Source organism: Psammomys obesus, unplaced genomic scaffold (assembly GCF_907164565.1).
Source record: "Psammomys obesus unplaced genomic scaffold, mPsaObe1.curated_primary_1811, whole genome shotgun sequence".
NCBI classification, from domain to species: domain Eukaryota; kingdom Metazoa; phylum Chordata; class Mammalia; order Rodentia; family Muridae; genus Psammomys; species Psammomys obesus.
Window position 1 is genome coordinate 671,203 of NW_026596166.1, and position 19,363 is coordinate 690,565.

At 41.5% G+C, this 19,363-nt stretch overlaps 1 protein-coding gene across 1 annotated transcript in view; it reads right to left on the minus strand.

The window, feature by feature from the left end:
• Susd6 (sushi domain containing 6) overlaps window positions 1-19,363 on the minus strand; it is a 94,319-nt gene that overhangs the window by 39,553 nt on the left and 35,403 nt on the right. The window contains exon 2 of the mRNA XM_055595345.1: window positions 12,699-12,953. Within this exon, the coding sequence (XP_055451320.1) occupies window positions 12,699-12,837 (139 nt within the window). The 5' untranslated portion in view covers window positions 12,838-12,953. The remainder of the gene's footprint in view (window positions 1-12,698; window positions 12,954-19,363) is intronic.

A 19,363-nucleotide genomic window follows, 5' to 3' on the forward strand; every position in this document is an offset into this window, starting at 1 on the left:
TCACAGAAATTCAAAGCAAGTAGCTGGGCATGGTGGCACATGCCTTTAATCCCAGCACTCAGGAGCCACAGGCAGGTGGATATCTGTGAGTTCAAGGCCAGCCTGGTCTACAAAGTAAGTCCAGGACAGCCAAAGGTTACACAGAGAAACCCTGTCTCAAAAAAAAAAAAAAAAAAAAAAACCCAAACCAAACCAAACCAAAAAAAAGAAACCTTACATACATCTCTGCAGAAAGAGTTCTCTGCAACCTAAAAAAATATCAAATAGAGCAGTCCTCAACCTATTTCCCTAATTATTCCAGCAGAGCAGATCTTTTGGAATACATCCACATGGGCCAGATGGCACCTTTGGTATTCTTCCTTTCCTAATCAAGTAGGAACCTCCCACATCCTATGGCCTCTCCAAGGAATCTATGACGCTAGCCAAGATCCACAGGGGACCCCTCACAGCGCATCAGAAAAATAAGAAACCCTTGTTGGGCATGTCTCCACAGGCTGGCTAAACTGTGGTAGGAAAGGATGGAGAAGGACCTATTTGGACTCTTCTCAGTCTGGAAAAGCAGCGCAGACGAACCCGTCTGTCTTAAGGGGAAATAGAAGCCCAAATACCAATCTTATCATCTTCAATCTCCTCCCACAACTTGTACTTAAATTTATCTTCCTTTAACCTCTCTCCTACTTCCCTGCTTAGATTCAATACCTAATGTTTTTCTTGCACTTTAATCCTTCAGATCTTATAGGAGAGTTGTTCCTCTTCTTCAATTCTGACACTCACTGGGAAGGGTGTCTATCTCCACCAGCAGCACCCTGCCTCTCTGCAGAAGGACACCAACCTGTTCACCTGGTGCTGTGTGGTCTAAACTCGTGGATGTTTCAGGCTACCATCAGCCACCAGTTTTCTTTTTGGAAACTTGGGCTTCTGAACGTATTCCATCAAAGTGAAGGTTATCATACATTCACTAACCACAGCAGTGAGTATACTAGTTTGGGAATTCAATATCCTGGATTCCAGTTGGGGTTCTGTTTTTCTGGATACCAGTTTTAACTGAAGTGGAATGGAGTGCTGAGGAGATGCCTCAGTTGGTAAAGCGCTTGGTATAAAAACATAAGGGCCTGAGTTCAGATTCCAGAACCCAATGAAAGAGTCCCATGTGGTAGTATGTGCCTGTAAACCCAGTGCTGAGGAAACAAACATCTCCGGATCTCATTGGCTGGCCAGGCTAGTTAAATTTATGAAGTTCCAGGTTCAATGACAGAGCCTATCTCAAAAAGGAAAAAGAGCAATTAAAGAAGACACCCAGTGTTAACCAACCCTCTAGCCTTCACAAGCACACGTGCACACAAACACACACTATTCCACATCCTACCATTCCCCAAAGCCTTAAACACAAATCAACCTGACAAGCTCTGAGAGGAGGGCGTACCGCACTTTAACACTACTTTCTTCCCTTCACAGTCCTCATTACCTGGCTGTGGTCTGCCACCTGCAGGGGCCATTCTGCAACAGTGAGGATATCTGCAACATTTAATCTCTGCCACCACCTTACCTGGTATTCCCAGTGCCAGCCCAACATTACAGATTCAACCACTGAGGATAGAGTTTGAGAATCTAGTTCAAAATTACGTATCATGTTCTTGGCCCAACTATGATTTATACCAGCCAGCCTGGCGGAAGAGATGGCATTCTTAACCTTCCTATGCCATCTTGCCTCTTCTGCCTACTCACTCCTGTTTGCCTTCAGGTCTCTCCTCAAGAAAAGCCTCACAGTGACCATCCCAATCTTTGTTAGGGGTCCCTTCTATGTGTATCACAATAGTGTGTTCACATTAATGCCACAGTCTAGCCAAGTATTTGTCACATGCTTGTAGAGTACTCACTGTAGAGCAGGCTACTGCTCCCAGTACCACCGATGATCTCATAATCTGATAAGTGACAACTTTCATTACAAACCAGCTCAGTATCTGGCTCCCAGAAAGCCCCCCATGCCATTACATACCTCTTGCTGCATCCTTTCCCGCCTACTTTCTGTCAACACACACTTGCTAAATAAAGGACTCAATGTTTCACAGCAACTCTGGCGATTCTGGGTCTTTATTAGTTACTTGTGTTATTGCTATGTCAAAATACCTTGACAAAAGCAACATGAAGAAAAAAGGATTTATTTTGGCTCACAGTTTGAGAGAACATTGTTGCTGTTAGCAAGAATATGATACAGCTGTTTATACTGCAACCAGTCAGTTGCTGAAGCAGTCATGTCAAGCAGTCAGAAGCAGAGAGCCATGAACACTGCTCCTCTTTCCCTTTCTCCTTTTTATTCAGCTTGGGAACCCCAGCCTACAGAACAGTGCCACTCACATTTAGGGAAAGTCTTCTCACCTTGATTAACCTAATGTAGAAAACCTCTGACAAACACACCCAGATATCTCCATGGTGATTCTAAATTCCACCAAGTAAATTAACCATCCCATGGCCATTAGGGTTTGAAGCAAGTTTCTAGGGTTTTAATACAATGTATTATAATTTGCAAAACAAAGAATTTCAGTTTTCTAAGGCCAAAATTTCCTAAGTCTTATCAAAATGGTAGATCCTACCCAATCAAAGACAGCCAGGCATTCCAATTCTATTCCTGGGGAAAATGCTGACATTCCCCTAAGAGAAAGGACCAGGACTAAAGAATCTTGTTAATTCCACCTAAGTATAGACATACAACAAGGACTATTTTCCTTCCTTAGATGCTATCAATTCACTTTTCTGTGGCTGTGATAAAATACTATAACCACCATCAACCTATGGAAGAGTTTACTTTGACTTACGATTACAGAGGAATGGTAGCAATTGGCAGGCATGGCATCAGGAATAGGAAGATGAGAGACCACACCTTTTATTATAAACACAAAGCAGAGAGAAAACAAACTGGAAAAGGGTAGGATAAACTCTCAAAGTATCTCCCACCCTGGTGATATACTTCCTCCAGCAAGACTGCACCACTTAACCCCAACCCCCCAACAGCACCAACTAGGAACCAAGTGTTCAAATACTCGAGCCAGGGATGACATTTCTCATTCAAACCCTTAAGTGGTAAGGGACAGGTGGTGTCCTATGAAGGAGCTAACGCTGAACTGGACCTTGCAGGATAAAGAGGAGTGTGAAAGGGCAGGAATGCAGGTGGGATTCTAGACATGGGAAGAATAGGATGAGAATAGGCTTGAAAGAGCTATTCTTCAAGCAAAGAGGAATAAAGACGTGCCTTAGCCTGACCTTTAAGGACAAAGACTAAGTGGCCAGAAGAAGAGGAGGCTATGGATAAAGATGTAAAGCCAGGGCTAGAGAAATGGCTCAGCAGTTTCACGAGCACTGTCTGCTCTTCCAGAGGTCCTGAGTTTAATTCCCAACAACAACATGGTGGCTTACAACCATATATACTGAGATCTGATGCCCTCTTCTGGCATGCACTCGACCGCAGATAGAGCACTCATATATGTAAAATAAATAAATCTTAAACAAAAAAATGTAAGGCCATACCCTTTCAAACAACGCTATGGCAGCCTCACTCTTCAGCGTGAGGAAGTGCTCAGAGATGCCATGGTTTTACTTACACTCTTCTACTGACCTCCCTCTTCCACTCTGGTAACAATGAAGGTCTTCCTCTCCCTGTTCATTTTCCTCTTTTCTCCCTTCTCTTTTCTCTACTTCAGCTCTAAAGGGATCCAATTTGGCTCCAAGATCCCTATCCAGACTGGAAATCAGCCATTATACAATGGATTCTGGGGTCTGAATAGGCCCTCTCTTTCCCTCCACCCTCATTACTGTAGCCTAAAAATATTTTTATATGATTCTCAACTTCCTCACCAAAAGGCCAGGAACAAAGACCTCACCAGGAAACATAAACCAACAGAGAGCCCCCTATGTTGCCACTACTCATAGGCTTTAGACTTAAACAGAAGACAACTCAAAATAAAGTAATATCACTCAAGGTGGACTTTCCCTGTGACACACGTATGATTATTATTGGCCCGGGTATAGCAAAGGAACAACATATAACTTTGTCCCTGCCTTTGATAAGTATAAGGGCAAATACATATAAAACCAAAAAAAAAAAAAAAAAGAAATGAGATTAAAGACTAAGAAACTTAAGTATAAATGACCTCAAACAAAAAGCTCTGATAAAAGCTCAGGAAAAAAAAAATGCCTTATTTGTAAGGATATAAAGCAGAGATCTAAACAGCCTAATAAAGTCTCTAGCTAATTTCACAGTCTAGGAGCTGGCAATTTTGAGTGATTGTGCATAGCAGTCAACGAGCCTAAGTGTATACTGGCTCAAAACATCACTGGGTCCTTTGCAACCCAGCTCTTAAAGGAGTGTGAACAACTTGAAAGCAAGAGAGGGGCTTTTCTCCCATTTCACCTTCAACCTCTCTGCACCCAGCCCCACCCTCAGGAAACACAGACAGGCTGCCACCATATCCACTTAGTTCTTCTCTGTATGCAATGATCACAGCTACAGGCATGTGCCTGGAGCCATTCCTGAGTCAACAAGGCTGAACTTAAGCTAGTGACAACACATGTCCCACCCCCTCCGGAGGAGACATGTGTCTGCTATACATGGAGAGCTGACCTCAACCTCTACATTTCATAAAGTATTGCTTGTTACTCAGATTAATAAGAGCTACAGCAGATTCTATAACCATGTTGTACTCAGTCCTAACTTCCTGAAATCTATTTGTTCACTCCCCCAAGAGCTGCAATGTCAAAAATACTTTCTACACTCAAAAAAGCATTGCGAATAAAAAAACTTGAAGAAAATCCAGTTATCTTCCTTGCATTGCTGCCTGGAATTTTGAATGGTTGAACAATTATACTGTAATATGTAGTTATTGGCAAAGCTAACAAGTCAAGTCAAATGAAGGGAAATCTCCATCTCTGGAGATGTCCAAGAATCTTGGTAGAAAAGGCTCTTAAATTTAGGAATTCTGGGTTGGAAAAATGGCTCAGTGGTTAAAGTGCTTGCTGTCTACACGTGAAGCCTAAATTTTGTATCTCTAGAACCCTTTTTAATGGTAGATGGGCATGAAGGCCTACCTGTTAACTGCAGAATCAGAAAGGTAGAAATGGAGGGTACCCAGAACAAGCTGGAAGGCTAAACTAACAGATTGGTTCAAGTGAGAAGAGCCCCCTGGCCCAGGAATAAAGTGGACAATCATCAAGGAAGACTCCAAATGTCAACTTCAGGCTTCCAAGTACATGTGCACCCACACACAAGCATGCTAAACAAACACAAAATTTTAAAAAGAACACCAAAAAAAAAAAAAAAAAAAAAAAAAAAACAAAAACAAAAACATAAGGAACACAGATAAGAAAAGTAGAAGCCAGATATTATAGGCCTTACTTCTGTGATCATAGCTTTCAAGAGCTACAGCAGAAAGGATGTGAGTCTGAGGCTAGCCAATAAAGATCCTGTCTCAAAAAAGAAAGAAAAAAGACAACCAAGTGAGATCATATTGGAGTATTTCTTCTAATTCCAATTCTTCGAAGTATGTGCTGGGATCTTTTAAAATGTAATTCTTTAATTGTATCACTGTGCTAGTGAAATAAACTGATTTAATAAACATATCTTTGACATTTTGAAACTTAACATATAAGGTTTCGAAAATGACTCCCAAGCTCCTAACAAACCACAGCTCTGAAATGCCAACAACACATATAACCTCACTGAAGGAAAGGCTTGCTGTGGGGTCACCAAGGCACCAACAGCTCAAAGAGGCTTTACCCACGCACGCTTTCAAGCTTGTGCTAATGTGTAAGATGCCAACATGCAACAGTTGATAATTAGACAAATTTAGATAATTAAGGTAACTGCCTGACTGTAAGGGGCCTAACTCTATTCAGTGCTGTACTTAATGGAATAAAAAAGAACATTAGATATACAGAAGGAACAAAGAACATCTCACCTTATATATGATCTGTCTGAGACCTCATAAAAACTGAACTGTACAATGGCATCAACCAGTGCTTGAATTTGAATTCGCAATAAGGAATTGCTTCTCTGTGTGCCAGGCAATGTTCCAAAAACCCTATACATGTCATTTTATTTAATCCTCACAATGACTGTGTAAAGCTGGTATTTTTATACCAATATTCTGGGAGAATACAGAGTAGGGTCAGGAAAAGTAACCCAAGTAACATGGATAGCAAGGAATACAAGAATACTCAAGCAGAGATAACCTGGCTCTGGAATTCATGCTTTTAATGAGTATAGTGTTTCTCTAAAACACGAGGTAGGAGGTAAAGTCAAATGACAGCCACACATGATAAATACCACTGACCTCAGTGGCTCTATGAGAGCTGCTACTGAAGATACACATGAATTGAATCCATCTGACCAATTTACACCTCTATGCAAAGAAATTCTAAGAACCATTTTAAGATTAACCTTATCCTCTCATGAATTCAAATTTTCTTGTATTTAATTTGCTCAAGTGAGTTGGATGATCAAGAGCTAAGGAAAGCTACCAATAAAGTTCTCATTCATATGGCACCATGGAAAGGCTATCTTCTAAATACTGCTGTCCTTCTGGGTCCCAAGGGTAAACACCAGACAGGCCAAAGTCATGACCATCTGCCATAGTCTGGCACTCAGCCACAGCAACATAAGCTACTTAAGAGCAGGAAACTGCTCACACCCTCTGGAGGCTTATACTTCAGAGTGACAAAGAAGAATGGAATCTTCTAGTGGGTAAGAGGTAACACAGAGTTCATCTAGAAACCTACCCATAATCATTAGATACTCTGATTAGCAACTCAATTTTTTCTTTTCCTTTCTTTCTTTTTTTTTTTTTCTTCTGAAGAAAAAGATGGACCTCCAAGTTAATATCTACAGAGTAAAGGAATACCATTGCTGAAAAGATGGGAGTTTCTGTTGAATGAAGGTTTTAAACTAAAGACATTCGGGCAGGTATTTCATTTGGTGGGCTTAGGTCTTACTTGTTAGAAAGACAATACAAATGTACCATGTACCTGAATGTTCTAAACATGACACAATTAATCCACAGAGAGCAATTTCTCAATGCCTTTTCATGACACTAGGGTTCAACAAACCCAACAATGGTTTATCCAGTCTCCTATCACGATCCCCAAGTCTTTTTATAGTTACAGGTAATTACCCCATGGAGAGATTACATCACTTTTGTCAGTAAGGTTTGCAGCTGACAGGAAGATGCTTTGCGGATGTTTTGGGAACTACATCCTCATTTAGAAACACTCTGCTATGGTCCCCATTGTTCCTTTCTAAGAATAGAACTACCTTGGCAAACCCTGTGTCTAAACTGGCACCAAACAACCAAGAGCCATTGTGGGTAAGAACACAACCTCAGAGGGAAACACAAGTGACCCAGAGATGACTCCTGTATCCTTTTATGCACAAGGAAAGAACAAAGATAGGGTCTTTATTATCAGAACAAGTCTCTGAAGGCTGGTTTAGCCTTTAATCAGGAAACCTAAGAATGGGTCCAAGGATGCCTACCACTCAGTATAGGTGGGCCTACGCCAGCAAAGATGAACCAAGTCAGACCGAAAACAATTACTAGCCAGTCCCACCACTTGCAATTATGTGTTCAATAAACTATCTAACACCCACCTCAGTTCTTCTCTCCATGTGGCACAAAAAATGGCATTCCTTATATACATTTCCTATCTGTTGCCCTACCATTCCCAGCTTGGTGTATTTTCTAACTCAGGTCGTTCTGAAATGGTGAGGTGAGCCAAGGAGGTCTGCTAACACCTCTCTGATACAGTAATGCTCAGGGCCAAAGCCACATCCTATCATAAAGAATCCAGTTCTCAACAATTTTTATCTTCAACAAAAACTAAGTACTTTCCTTTCTCACCCTGCTGTGTAGAAATGCAGGTGGCTGCTTTTCCTACTATCATAAAATTGTACTATATGAACTGTGATGTTTAACATGATCTTATGCATCTTGGCAACACAAGAAGGGGGTGATCAGAAACAAAGAAAATATTGAACTTGTCAGGAAATATCTTCAGGACAGAGACTGCAAAGCAGAACTTTTGATCTGATTCAGCAGGTCAGCTCAATTGAGATCATCAAACTGTGCAAACATGAGCTTTCTGAAAGACAAAAGGAATTCCTCAAGTAATCAACCCTTTCTCACTGGTCAGGTTTAACATCTACTCCAAATCTCTTAACCTGAACAAACAATGACTCTGGGTGTTCTGCTCCATGTTTTCATGAGAGCAAAGTCTCCTGTGCAGTGTGACTCAACGGTAGGTCATGTAACAACTCTGTTGTTATTTAGAAGTTACATCACATTTTATATGTCATGTGCCCTCCAATCATTTTTACTAGTCACACAACTAGTAAAACACACCAACCTGACATTCTTAAAGATCGTTGTTTCTCTTTAACAGACGCATGAACAGGTCAAGTGATTTACCCAAGGTCATACTTCATGTTTCTTCAGATCAAACAGAAGGATTGAGAGAGTTGGGAGAGACAGCACCACATGGAGGTCCTAGTTCCTCTCTAGTTGAAAAAAAGGTAGTTTGAGTAGCATACGCAAATTATGCTTCCTCTGCTAGACCAAAAAAGAAATCTCCAATAATCTTCTCTGCTTAAAGAAAAACCAGGGGAAAACCTGGCCTCTCATTAACGCTTCTCTAGTACTTTTGCTAATATAATTCCAAATCCTGAGCTATAGATAAAAGAAACATCTGTAATCCCAGCACTTGAGAATTTGACCAAAAAAAAAAAAAAATCACTAGTTCAAAGTCAGCCTGGCTACATAGTTGAGACTGTCTCAAAAAACCTGAAGGGTGAGGAAGAGAAGATAGAAGAAAGGACATAGCAGGATGGCTATGAAACTCAGACCCCAAGCATACTGTAACTTACCCTAGGACTCTCAAGTGCCTCTGTACACATGATTCTTTTCTGTTTAACCTGAGATTAGAGCCAAACTCCATGTGATTTTATCATCAGAGGCTAGGCTCACATAGTGCCTCTGGGAAGGCATTCCCTATGGTCCATTGGGATTCTCATACCCATGAGTGTACACGACGTGCGAGCATGTCTCTTGTCTAGTAGTGTACAGTGGTAGCAAGGCTATATATTTTACAAACACTCTTTTTAAGATATCTCTGAAAGGGTCCAACTGTATTGCCAGGTGGTGGTGGTGCATGCCTTTAATTCCAGCAGAGGCAGGCACTGATCTCTGTGAGTTCAAGGCCAGCCTGGTCGAGAGAGTGAATTCCAGGATAGCCAGACAGTTGCACAGAGAAACCCTGACTTGAAAAAACAAAACAAAAGATATCTCTGAAATGGGTATTCAGGAGCAGCTAAAACAAAAATAAAAACAAAAACAAAAAAACCGTAAGAAATCGACAAGGTGGAGTCTGGAGGAGATGGTTTAGTAGATTCAAATCATTTGCTATGTAAGCTTGAAGACCTGAGGACCTGACTTAGAATCCCTAGCATGGACATAAAAACCTATAAAATGTGAGATTATATTGTGGGATGAAGACAAGGGGCTCCTGAAAGCTCACTTGCTGGCCAGGTAGCCAAACAGGGCTTCTAGTTTAATAAGAGGCAATTTAGGAGGAGGAAGATAGAGGAAGACACTAGAGTCTTATTCTGGCCTCCACACCCATATGATCAAGAACATGCAGTTACATATTCACATGCATGCATCACCCCTCACACACACACACACACACGTGCACACACACACAGGGGGGAAGCAGGGGCTCTTTCTGAAAGGAACTGCCTTTCTTTAGCATATTTGGCACAGTGCTCATGGCAGTCACAGCCATGCAGGTGTGCTCTGGCTTGTCAGGCCAAAGATGGGTATCACTCTCCCATAGAACCTACTTCACGGAGTGAAAACATTGGCAGCAAGTTGGCACAATGGATCAAAGTAATGGTGAAGGCCCTTCTCCCTGTCTGCACTCTGCTCCCAGATAGTATACATTTTATGAGAAAGAAAAAGACTTCAATGTTAGTGTGGTAGGGGAGGAAAGAGTCTTTGCAATGAAGAGGGTAAAGAAAAAAAGCTCCAACTTTTCCATTCTACTCTGGGCCCACATTGTAAACAGATAGTTTTTCCACATTCAACAATAATAATCCCTTTATCTAGACAGTTTGAAACTTTGGGTAGAAAGAAGGGAAGGTGAGTAGGTGGAAAAGAGTGAAAAATGGAAGGAAGAAAGCACAGAGCAATAAAAAGGAGGGTGGAGTGAGACAGATGGCTTAACGAAACTAAAGGGGCTAATGACTTCTGATACTCTGCTACCAATATTGCTGCCTAAGGCTAGGCAGCTGCTAGGGCAGCTTCCCAGAGGAAATCCTGGGAGAGGCAGGTTGCAGTGGTGTCCTAGGTACTCCAGGTTCTGTTCCTGGCCATACCATTAGTTACAAGACCTCAGGCAAATATACAACCTCTGAAATATGGCTGAGTTCACCATTTTTTCTAATTCTTACAGTTGTCCTATCCAAGTATATACTTACTGAGAAGCATTTGCTCTAGACTAACTGTGGGGAAATGGGGCCAGGGGGATACAAAACTTCTATAAAGAACCAAATCTTTTGTTTGTCTGTCTGACACAGGGTCTAACGCTGCAGCCCAGGGTGGCCTTAAACTCATGGATAATCCTCCTGCCTCAATCTTCTAAATGTTGGGACTATAGGCAAACAGCCAAATTGTTTATCCATTGGTTTTTACTATACCTATTTAACCTTCTGCCATTATAGCAGAAAAGTAGGCATAGACAATATATTCAAGAATGAGCATGCCATGTGCCACTCAAATCTTACTTATGGACACTGAAATTTGAATTTTGAATTTCACATAATTTCTATATGTCACAAAACACTAATTTTCTGCCTTTTTTTAACAAGTTAAAAATATAGTTAGCTATATAGTTAGTTAGTTAGTTAGTTAGTTAGTTAGTTAGTTAGTTAGTTAGTTAGCTAGCATGAAGGTTATGCAAAACTGGTAGCAAGTCAGGCATGGTAGTATATACCTGTAATCCCAACACTAAGGAGGAGTTAGAGGAAGGAGGACCTGAAACTCAAAGCCAACTGGCATTATAGCATTATATCAAAATTTCCAGACTAGCTCTGGCTACATAGCGGTAGGAGGGGGTTTAGCATGGAGGTCACAGTTTGCTAGCTTCTGCTCTAGAGTTAAGAATAGTAAGCATGACAGCTTTTATACTTTGTTTCTGTACCTATCACTTCTAGCCTGGTATAGTCTGGTCTTGTTTTCCCTTTTATACAAGAATGATCCCACTCAATGCTACCAGGGATTGTACTTCCTCATGGCTAGGAAAGAAAGCTATGGCCCAAAACAGGGCAGGAGGGGAAACAAAAAAGGAAGTATGTGCATGACATGGAAGGCTATAATGAGACAACAGAATCAATAACTGTTTCAACAATTCAGAATAATGCTAAAAGAAAATGAACCTGCTCTATCTTCAATAGGTATGGGTGAGAGGGTAATAGGAATGATAAGTAATGGAAGAGAGCACTGAGTTATGACAAGTCCATAGCCACACATAATGGGCCTCATCACCACTAAAGTCCCCTTCTAGATCTGCTCTGTGATCCCCCTCCACGTAGCAAATCCAAAAAAACTGCCATCAAGGTTTTTCTAAAGAACTCTGGCAAGAATTCCATTATTGTTGAACATCAATGGTCATACCAGGACTCACAGATGGAGAGACGGTTCTGGCATGCCATTCAATGGCAAGCTGAGCACATCCAAAAATGTGTTTTCTGGAAAGGATGTCAGGTCTGTATTACACAAAGTGAAGTGATAAGGGACTTTAGAGTACTGTCAACACATCAAGGATCAACAAATTCAAAATGGCTCACTCCTACATTTTCAGCCTCTCTCCAGCTTATTTATTTATTTATTCCCAATAAAAAAAGCTCTCAAGAGTCATGAAAGTACAGGTTGAGGAACCAGAAGTGACATTCCAGGTCATTTAGGTCAACTGCTTCATTTAACACATGAAGAAACGGAGCAGTTTCTTAACTGGGACAGTTAAGTAGCTTTGCCCAAAATTACAGTGTTAGTGATCGGTTACAAGGCCCTATTTTCACTAAGATATAGTATCTCAAGTATGTACCTGGGCTGAGAATAAGCATAGAAAAACAATTAAAAAAAAAAAAAAGTGAGCATCATTAAGTGTTTTACTATGCCACATTCCTACTTTTACAACTTTCTGTGAGGTGAGTACTGTTAACCCACTCTGAAGCTGAGGAAGGCAGAAATTCACAGTAACAGAGTGATTTCCTCAGGGTCATAGGCAGTAATAGGAATGGGCAGTAATAGGAACATAGACAGTCTAACTCCATCCAGTTTATTCCCTTCCCTGTATACCATATACCTGGATCCTAGGCTTCTCTCTTGCCAGAAGATGCCAACAGCTAGGGGAAAGGGAGACGATGTAATCACAGGTTCCCTCATCTCTCTCTATTGGCTCATTAGGCTCTAAAACCTGGCTTCCTGCTATGCATACCAGACTTTTTTTTAAAGACAAACAAAAACAAAACAAAACAAAACAAAACAAAAACCCTTTTCTTGAACTGCCTGACAAAAAACAAGTCTCTTACTCCAGACTCCAGGAGAAACCCTGGTATAAAGTCTTCCCCTCCCACACACAGAAGGCAGGTCTGAACTTACCAGAGGCTAATCCATCTCCGAAGGCTAATCCATCTCCCAGCAGGGTGCTAAGGATCACCAGTTGAAGGAACATTCCATGCCCCACGGAGGTCACAACAAACGCTGAGCTGCTCTTTGGTGCTATCCTGCCATGGCACATCTTTTATCCGTCCGAGGTTTTTATTTATTTATTTTATTTCTTTTTTTTCTTTTTTTTTTTTTAAGAATGACTTTAAAATCCAGAGGAATCCTAAGGTCAGCCAGGGGTAGTGTCACCTATAACAAACAAACAAAAAATACTTAAGTGAAAATTTCAGCCATAAATTGATCAGAATCAACAAGCACTCTGCAAGGAAGCCACAGTCACACACAAAGTTGGAAGAATTCTAACAACTGAATCCTTACTGCCAAGAGAAGAGACAAGCACAGAAGTGGTTTTCAGCTCCTTCTGGGGAGTTGCCAAAGCTTGCTGCCAGTTGTTGTCAAAATCTAATCCAGTAGCCAAACCCTAGCAAAAAGGGTAGGGACAGTCCCAGCTCACTTGGCTATCACTTGCATAGCCAGCCAGGTCAGTGTTGCTTCAGAAACTGCCTGCTCTGCCAGGACCACTGTCCTATGGGCTCCAGCAGAAATCAGCTGTTGACACAGAGCTGCTACGCCTATGTCACTTGGCCTCAAAGCAACTTCAACTAACCAAAAGGAAAAACAGAGTGAGCACATGTCTTAAAGGAATAACTACACCGCCTAGAGAAGGAATGCAGCAGCAGGAGCCAAAGCCACAGCAGCCTAACCTATCAGAGGCTGAGGATCTGACTCTGACAGCCATGAATCTCAAAACTAGTCAAGGCTCAACCCACACAACTGTGACCACAGGGGTGACATTCTATTGACTATCCTTGACACTATTGGGGATGTGGAAGATAGGTTATAGTTATTAATTGGCACCATCACCCATTCTGGTTCAGGTTGACTTCTGAAGAGAGGAAATAAATATTAAAAAAACAAAAAAACAAAAAAACAAAGCTAGTGTGTTGGCACACACCTTTAATTCCAGTGTTCTGGAGGAAGTGGCAAGGAGATCTGTGAGCAAACCTGGTCTACACAGAGAATTCCAGATCAACCAGGACTACAGTGAGACCTGGTCTCAAACAAACAAATAAAACCAGCCAGTAGTCAACAATTTAAAGATTATTTTCTAAATGTCTTTAGAGAGAATGTTCAGTTGCTGACACATTATAAAGCGGGCCTACTTTATTCAGTTAATTATTTACCAGTTACTCGTATATTCTAGTTTATAGAGGGTATTCAAAATGACATGCTTTAAATTTTTTTCTATGCATTCAGCTGGGCATGGGGGCACATGCCTTTAATCCCAGCACTCAGGGAGGCAGAGGCAGGTGGATCGCTGTGAGTTTGAGGCCAGCCTGGTCTGCACAGCGAATCCAGGATAGACAAGGCTACACAGAGAAACTCTTGTCTTCAAAACCCAAAAAACAAACAAACAAAAATCTGTGCAGTCAACATAAAGCTTTACAGACACAGATTAGAGGGCCTGCTATCTACTACCCTAATAAAGGACTCCTACACCTGTCCAAAATGTTAACTAGGCGCAACTTTAATATGTCTGAAGTCTTGATTCAAACCTATGTCTCCTCCCAGAGAAGACTATTGCAAGCTGTAACATAAGTTCTCAGCAGAAAGAGAACGGTTATGAGAATCTTCATTAAACATTAGCTAGGGATCAAGTACAGAGTTAGCAACCGGTCTTCACCTCTTTCTCCCTGGAACTTGTGACAACAGCATCTTTGGTCCTTAGCTTTTACTCACACTTGAACTTTTAAAGCTGTAGACAGAGTAGCTCATGGAGAAGTCTGTATATCTATGCATCTGTAGAGAGTGTTCACATTTATATGGCTGCAAATGGGAGAGTCAGAATGCCTATATTCAAATATTTGCTCCCGTGGCTCTCAGCCCAGTTTCCTCTCTGTGAAAGGTTTGACTCAAGCAAAGTGCCCAGCCCTATTTAACTCTTCAATAACCTTATTATCATTGCTGTTACAGTCACTAATAAAATCTGAGCATGGATCTTTAAGATGCTTTTCTTTAAGATAAAGGCGGGCAGTGGGAAGGAGTAGTCCAAAGTCAAAGAGGTTAAAGGATATGCCAGGTTACTTAAAAAAAAAAAAAAAAAAAAAGCCCTAGCTGGCTAATGACAGATTAACAATGAGCCTTGCGGGTGCTACCATTTCAGTGTATTCACACTAGATAACCCTATGAAGCATTCTTTAGTCATCTCTTCAAGGCAACAACTGGGAACCATCAAGAATGCCATCTGCATGTGCCATATCACAGCACGTGCACAGTACATAATTAAGTGGTGAGTATATGAAAGGTAGTGCTTTAGGTGTTCTGCACGTGAGTATCAGGAGTGAAACAATACTACCTGGAGGAGGTGATGCCACTGAGTCCTAAATGATGGGTAATATATAGAAGGCTTGGGCTGTAGAGGAAGTGGAAAGGAATTACCATATACAGGTGAATCAAGAATATTCCTAGCAGAGGTTCAGAAGAAAGTTAAGCCAAGGAGTTGAAATTCTACTTGAAAAGCAGGGAATACTGACAAAGATAGAGTAAAGAGTTCTAAAAGCAATCTAAATTTTTTTTATTGTTCTACCTCCTAGCCAGGTAGGACTAGTGGAAAGAGAACAACAACCCACCGACAAAACCTGTGATTCAAAACTTACCCTGCCTACAAGAAGTACAAGGATAATGAAGGAACAAAGATTGAGGGAAAGTCCAACCAATAATTGGCCCATCCTGAGACCCACGGTAGACAGCCTGCCCCTGACACTAATGATACTCTGTTATGCTTGCAGACAGGAGCCTAACTTGACTGTAGTCTGGGAGGCTCCAGTCAGCAGCTGGGACTTGAACCCAAGAATGGGGCGGAGCTCTGAAGGTCCTGTGGGGGAAAGATGAAGGGACCTGGAGGAGACAGGAACTTCACAAGAAGGCCAACAGAGACAACTAATCCAGTCCCATGGGGGCTTTCAGAGACTGAGACATCAACTAAGGAGCATGCATGGTCTGGACCTAGGCCCTCCTGCACATATATGGCCAATGGGCGGCTTGGTCTTCATATGGGGCACTTGGGGGGGGGGGGGGGGGGGGGGCGTTTCTAACATGGACTCTATTGCCTACTTTTGGATCACTTCCCCCCTGGCAGGGCTGCCTTGCCTGGCCTCAGGGGATGAGGATATGGTAGGTCCTGATGTGACTTGATGAGCTGGGGAAGACTGATGGAGGGGACACTCCTTTTCTGGGAGAAAAGGGAAAGAGGGAAGGGGGAAGGAGAAAGAAGGAGGGAGGGGGTACCCTTGGGATGTAAAATAAATTAATTAAAAAAAGAAAAATAAATTTTAAAATTTTTTATTGCTTTAAAAAATTATGTGTACACGTGTTTATCTGCCACCTTCTGAAAGAACAACATGTGCACTCTTAACCACTAAGTCATCTCTCTAGACTCATGAGACCAATCTTTTAAGACTACTCTGGATGGGATTTTAAAGAATTGGTGAAGACAGATGACAATCATTTTGTATTTTATATATAATGCCTTTAGAGGGCAACTTAATGTGGGTCCAAAAAAGTGCATATTCTCTCACCTACTGATTCTAATTCTAGATCTGTCCTCAGCAATCACTTGTGCAATAACATACACACATGTAGAACACTCAGAACATTGTTTCAAAAAAAAAAGAATGGAGTAATCTAAATCTAAAAGTTAATAAGGAGGCTGGCTAAATTAGTTATAGTACACTCAATAACACTGTTCAATTGCTTAACAATAGAGCATTCCAATATTTATTAATCTGAAATGGCTTCTAAAATTAATATCTGAATAAAATTTGAATGCATACTTGCATTTAATTAATTCATTTATTTTAGTTTTTTTTTTGGGGGGGGTGGAGACAGGGTTTCTCTGTTATAGCTTTGGCTGTCCTGGACTTGCTTTGTAGACTAGGCTGGCTTCGAACTCCTGTACAGAGATCTGCCTGCCTCTGCCTCCCTGAGTGCTGGAATTACAGGTGTGTACCACCACACCCAGCTTTATTTTAGCTTTCTAACATGCAGTCTGTGTAGCCCAGACTGGTTTTGACCTTGCTAGGTAGTCCAGGCTGGCTTCAAACTCTTCATCCTGCTGCTTAATGCTTGAGAAAGTAGCAGCAGGTGGAGCAATCACGAAACAGTAGGTACCCTATTCTCTAGGTAGACCGTACATATCATCTTAGCTCATTTGCCTACATGTCTTAGAGAACACCCCTGCAAAGAATGCCACAGTACTGCTGAAGGTGTGGGGTTATGGCATACTGAGGTCTCCTCTCTGGAGTCAAAAATGCCTGACTCAGTAGGCCCTGACTCCCAGGTTCTGAAATATTAGCTTCAGTACACATATAATATTTAGGACAAGATATTCAATAAACCATAATTCATCCATTTATTAGAAAAGCTAACTGAGAAGAAAAAAACAATTTGAAACCTTTTCTTGTCTCAGGCTAAAAGAGAAAGGGGTGGAGGGAGTGTCAGAGAGTCTAGAACAAGACAGTGTATCCCTTTGACCAACCATCTACACACCAACCCTCTTCACTGCTACATGGTAGGAAAGGACAAAGACCATTTCCTGAAGTATGAACAGAAGGTAAGCAGCTGATTACATTTCAGAATGTAATGATGGTTAGTCCAAAGTCCCCAGAGGAAAGTAACTAAAAAGGGACTCCCCAGGCCCTGCCTCATTTCTCACCTTCGTAGAAGGGATTGTAGCATTTTCCCTTTTACTGCCTTTCACCTTCAAGTCATCAGGACCTCCTACCATACATGAGGTTTTGTAGATACCTGCTATTTCTTCTTCCTGTCAATCTTTCCAATCACTAACTTCTATTTCCACCGAGTTTCAACAGCCACATTTTCTTCTATTGAGATTTGACGAACATTTGGCAGAATATTACGTTACCTATTTCAAAGCAGGACAGAGCAGGGCGGCAGAGGGGAAGGGAGGAAAGAAAGGGGTAAAGAGGAAGGCTAGTAATCCAGGCTGCCCTTGAACTTGCAATCCTCTTGCATCAGCTTCTCAAATGCTGGGATTATAGCTATGTTCTGGGTAAAAAAACGAACTTGTTGAAATTTAATCTCATTATACAAATTACCCTCATCTTTCCTCTTAAGCCACCTAAAAGTTACTGGAACATGCCAGAGATTTTCTTGAGTTGATATCTGATATTCCTTATAAGCCTGTGATGCTCTGGAAGAATTGCTGTTGATACACTCAGGCATCACACTTCCTCCCAAGATTCAAGCAAGCAGGAATACCATCAGACACGCTACCATAGCCTCCTTCAGTCCTCTCTTACAGTCTCCAACACCTCTCTTCTAGGACCCAACACAGGAGACAATTAGGTCCAGTTTCAGTATTAGGCAGTGGTTCTGACCTCAAGCAAGTCTTCCCAGTGCTTCCAAGTCACCCAGTCTTCCCAGTGCTTGAGGATGGACCTGGATGGTTCCCAATGCCCTTTCAGGTCTAAGGAATTCAAAGTCTTCTAGAAAGGACCTGAAGTTATTTCCTCTGAAAAAGCCTATAAAAGTTCTAACTGAAAAGAAAAAATGTTAAATCTATACTAGCATCCCTTCCGCCTGAATCTTCCAAGACCAAAGTCCAGCATCTATCTCCCTCTGCATTGCAGTAAACTCAGGAGAGTCTACTTTCCCATTTGGAGCTTAATCAATGTACCAGCACATTTGTACCTACAATCAAGTACACAGTGTTCCTAAAGTGCTTTCCAAAAATAACAAACATCTAACAAAGAGAAGGAGAGAAAAAAAGCCAACCACTCCAAGCCTCTATGCACAAGGAACACTGCAGCACTGCACAAGCCTAGGAAGGAGAGAAATGCAACAGAAAAGAGCAGAAGAGAATAAAGCAAAATTGACTTTGAGAAGAGAACAAGAGAAAGGAACTCAGCTTCAAAAATTTCTAATCTGCAGCAAGGAAGCCACTTTTTTAAGGCAGAGCTTTACCATGGACTGATAGGCTGATCTACCACAAAAACCTCACTTCTTGTGCTTCTATTTCCTTACCAGGGAAAGGAAAACAGTTCAGCTAAGTATCTCTCAGGAAGAGCATAGCAGATCAGGGCAGGATATGCCCACTCAGACAGTATTAACTGGGTGATCCAGTTAATACTGCAAACTGGATGATACCGATTTTACTGGACTTTGTGAAATGAAATAATAATAACAAGCAGCAGCAGCAGCACAAGCTATAGGATGATATCTGAAACTGATGATGGTGAGGGCTCTTTCTTCCGTCACGCTGTGGCTGATACCCACTGGATTCTCAAAGAATTTCTGCGTATGGTTTAGAAACATCCTAAAATCAGGCTCAAAGCACGAGGTCTGTACAGATTTCAAAAAAACAAAACAAAAGCTGGACATGTTGGCACACACTTTTGATTCCAGCACTTAGGAAGCAGAGGCAGGTGGATCACGTTGAGTTTGAGAACAGCCTGGTCTACAAATTGAGTGCCAGGACAGCCAAGGCTCCACAGAGAAATGCTGTCTCAAAAAGAAAGAAAAGAAAAAGTCAATGAGTTAAACAACCTTAAACAAGGCTCTTTCTGAATTCCAAAATA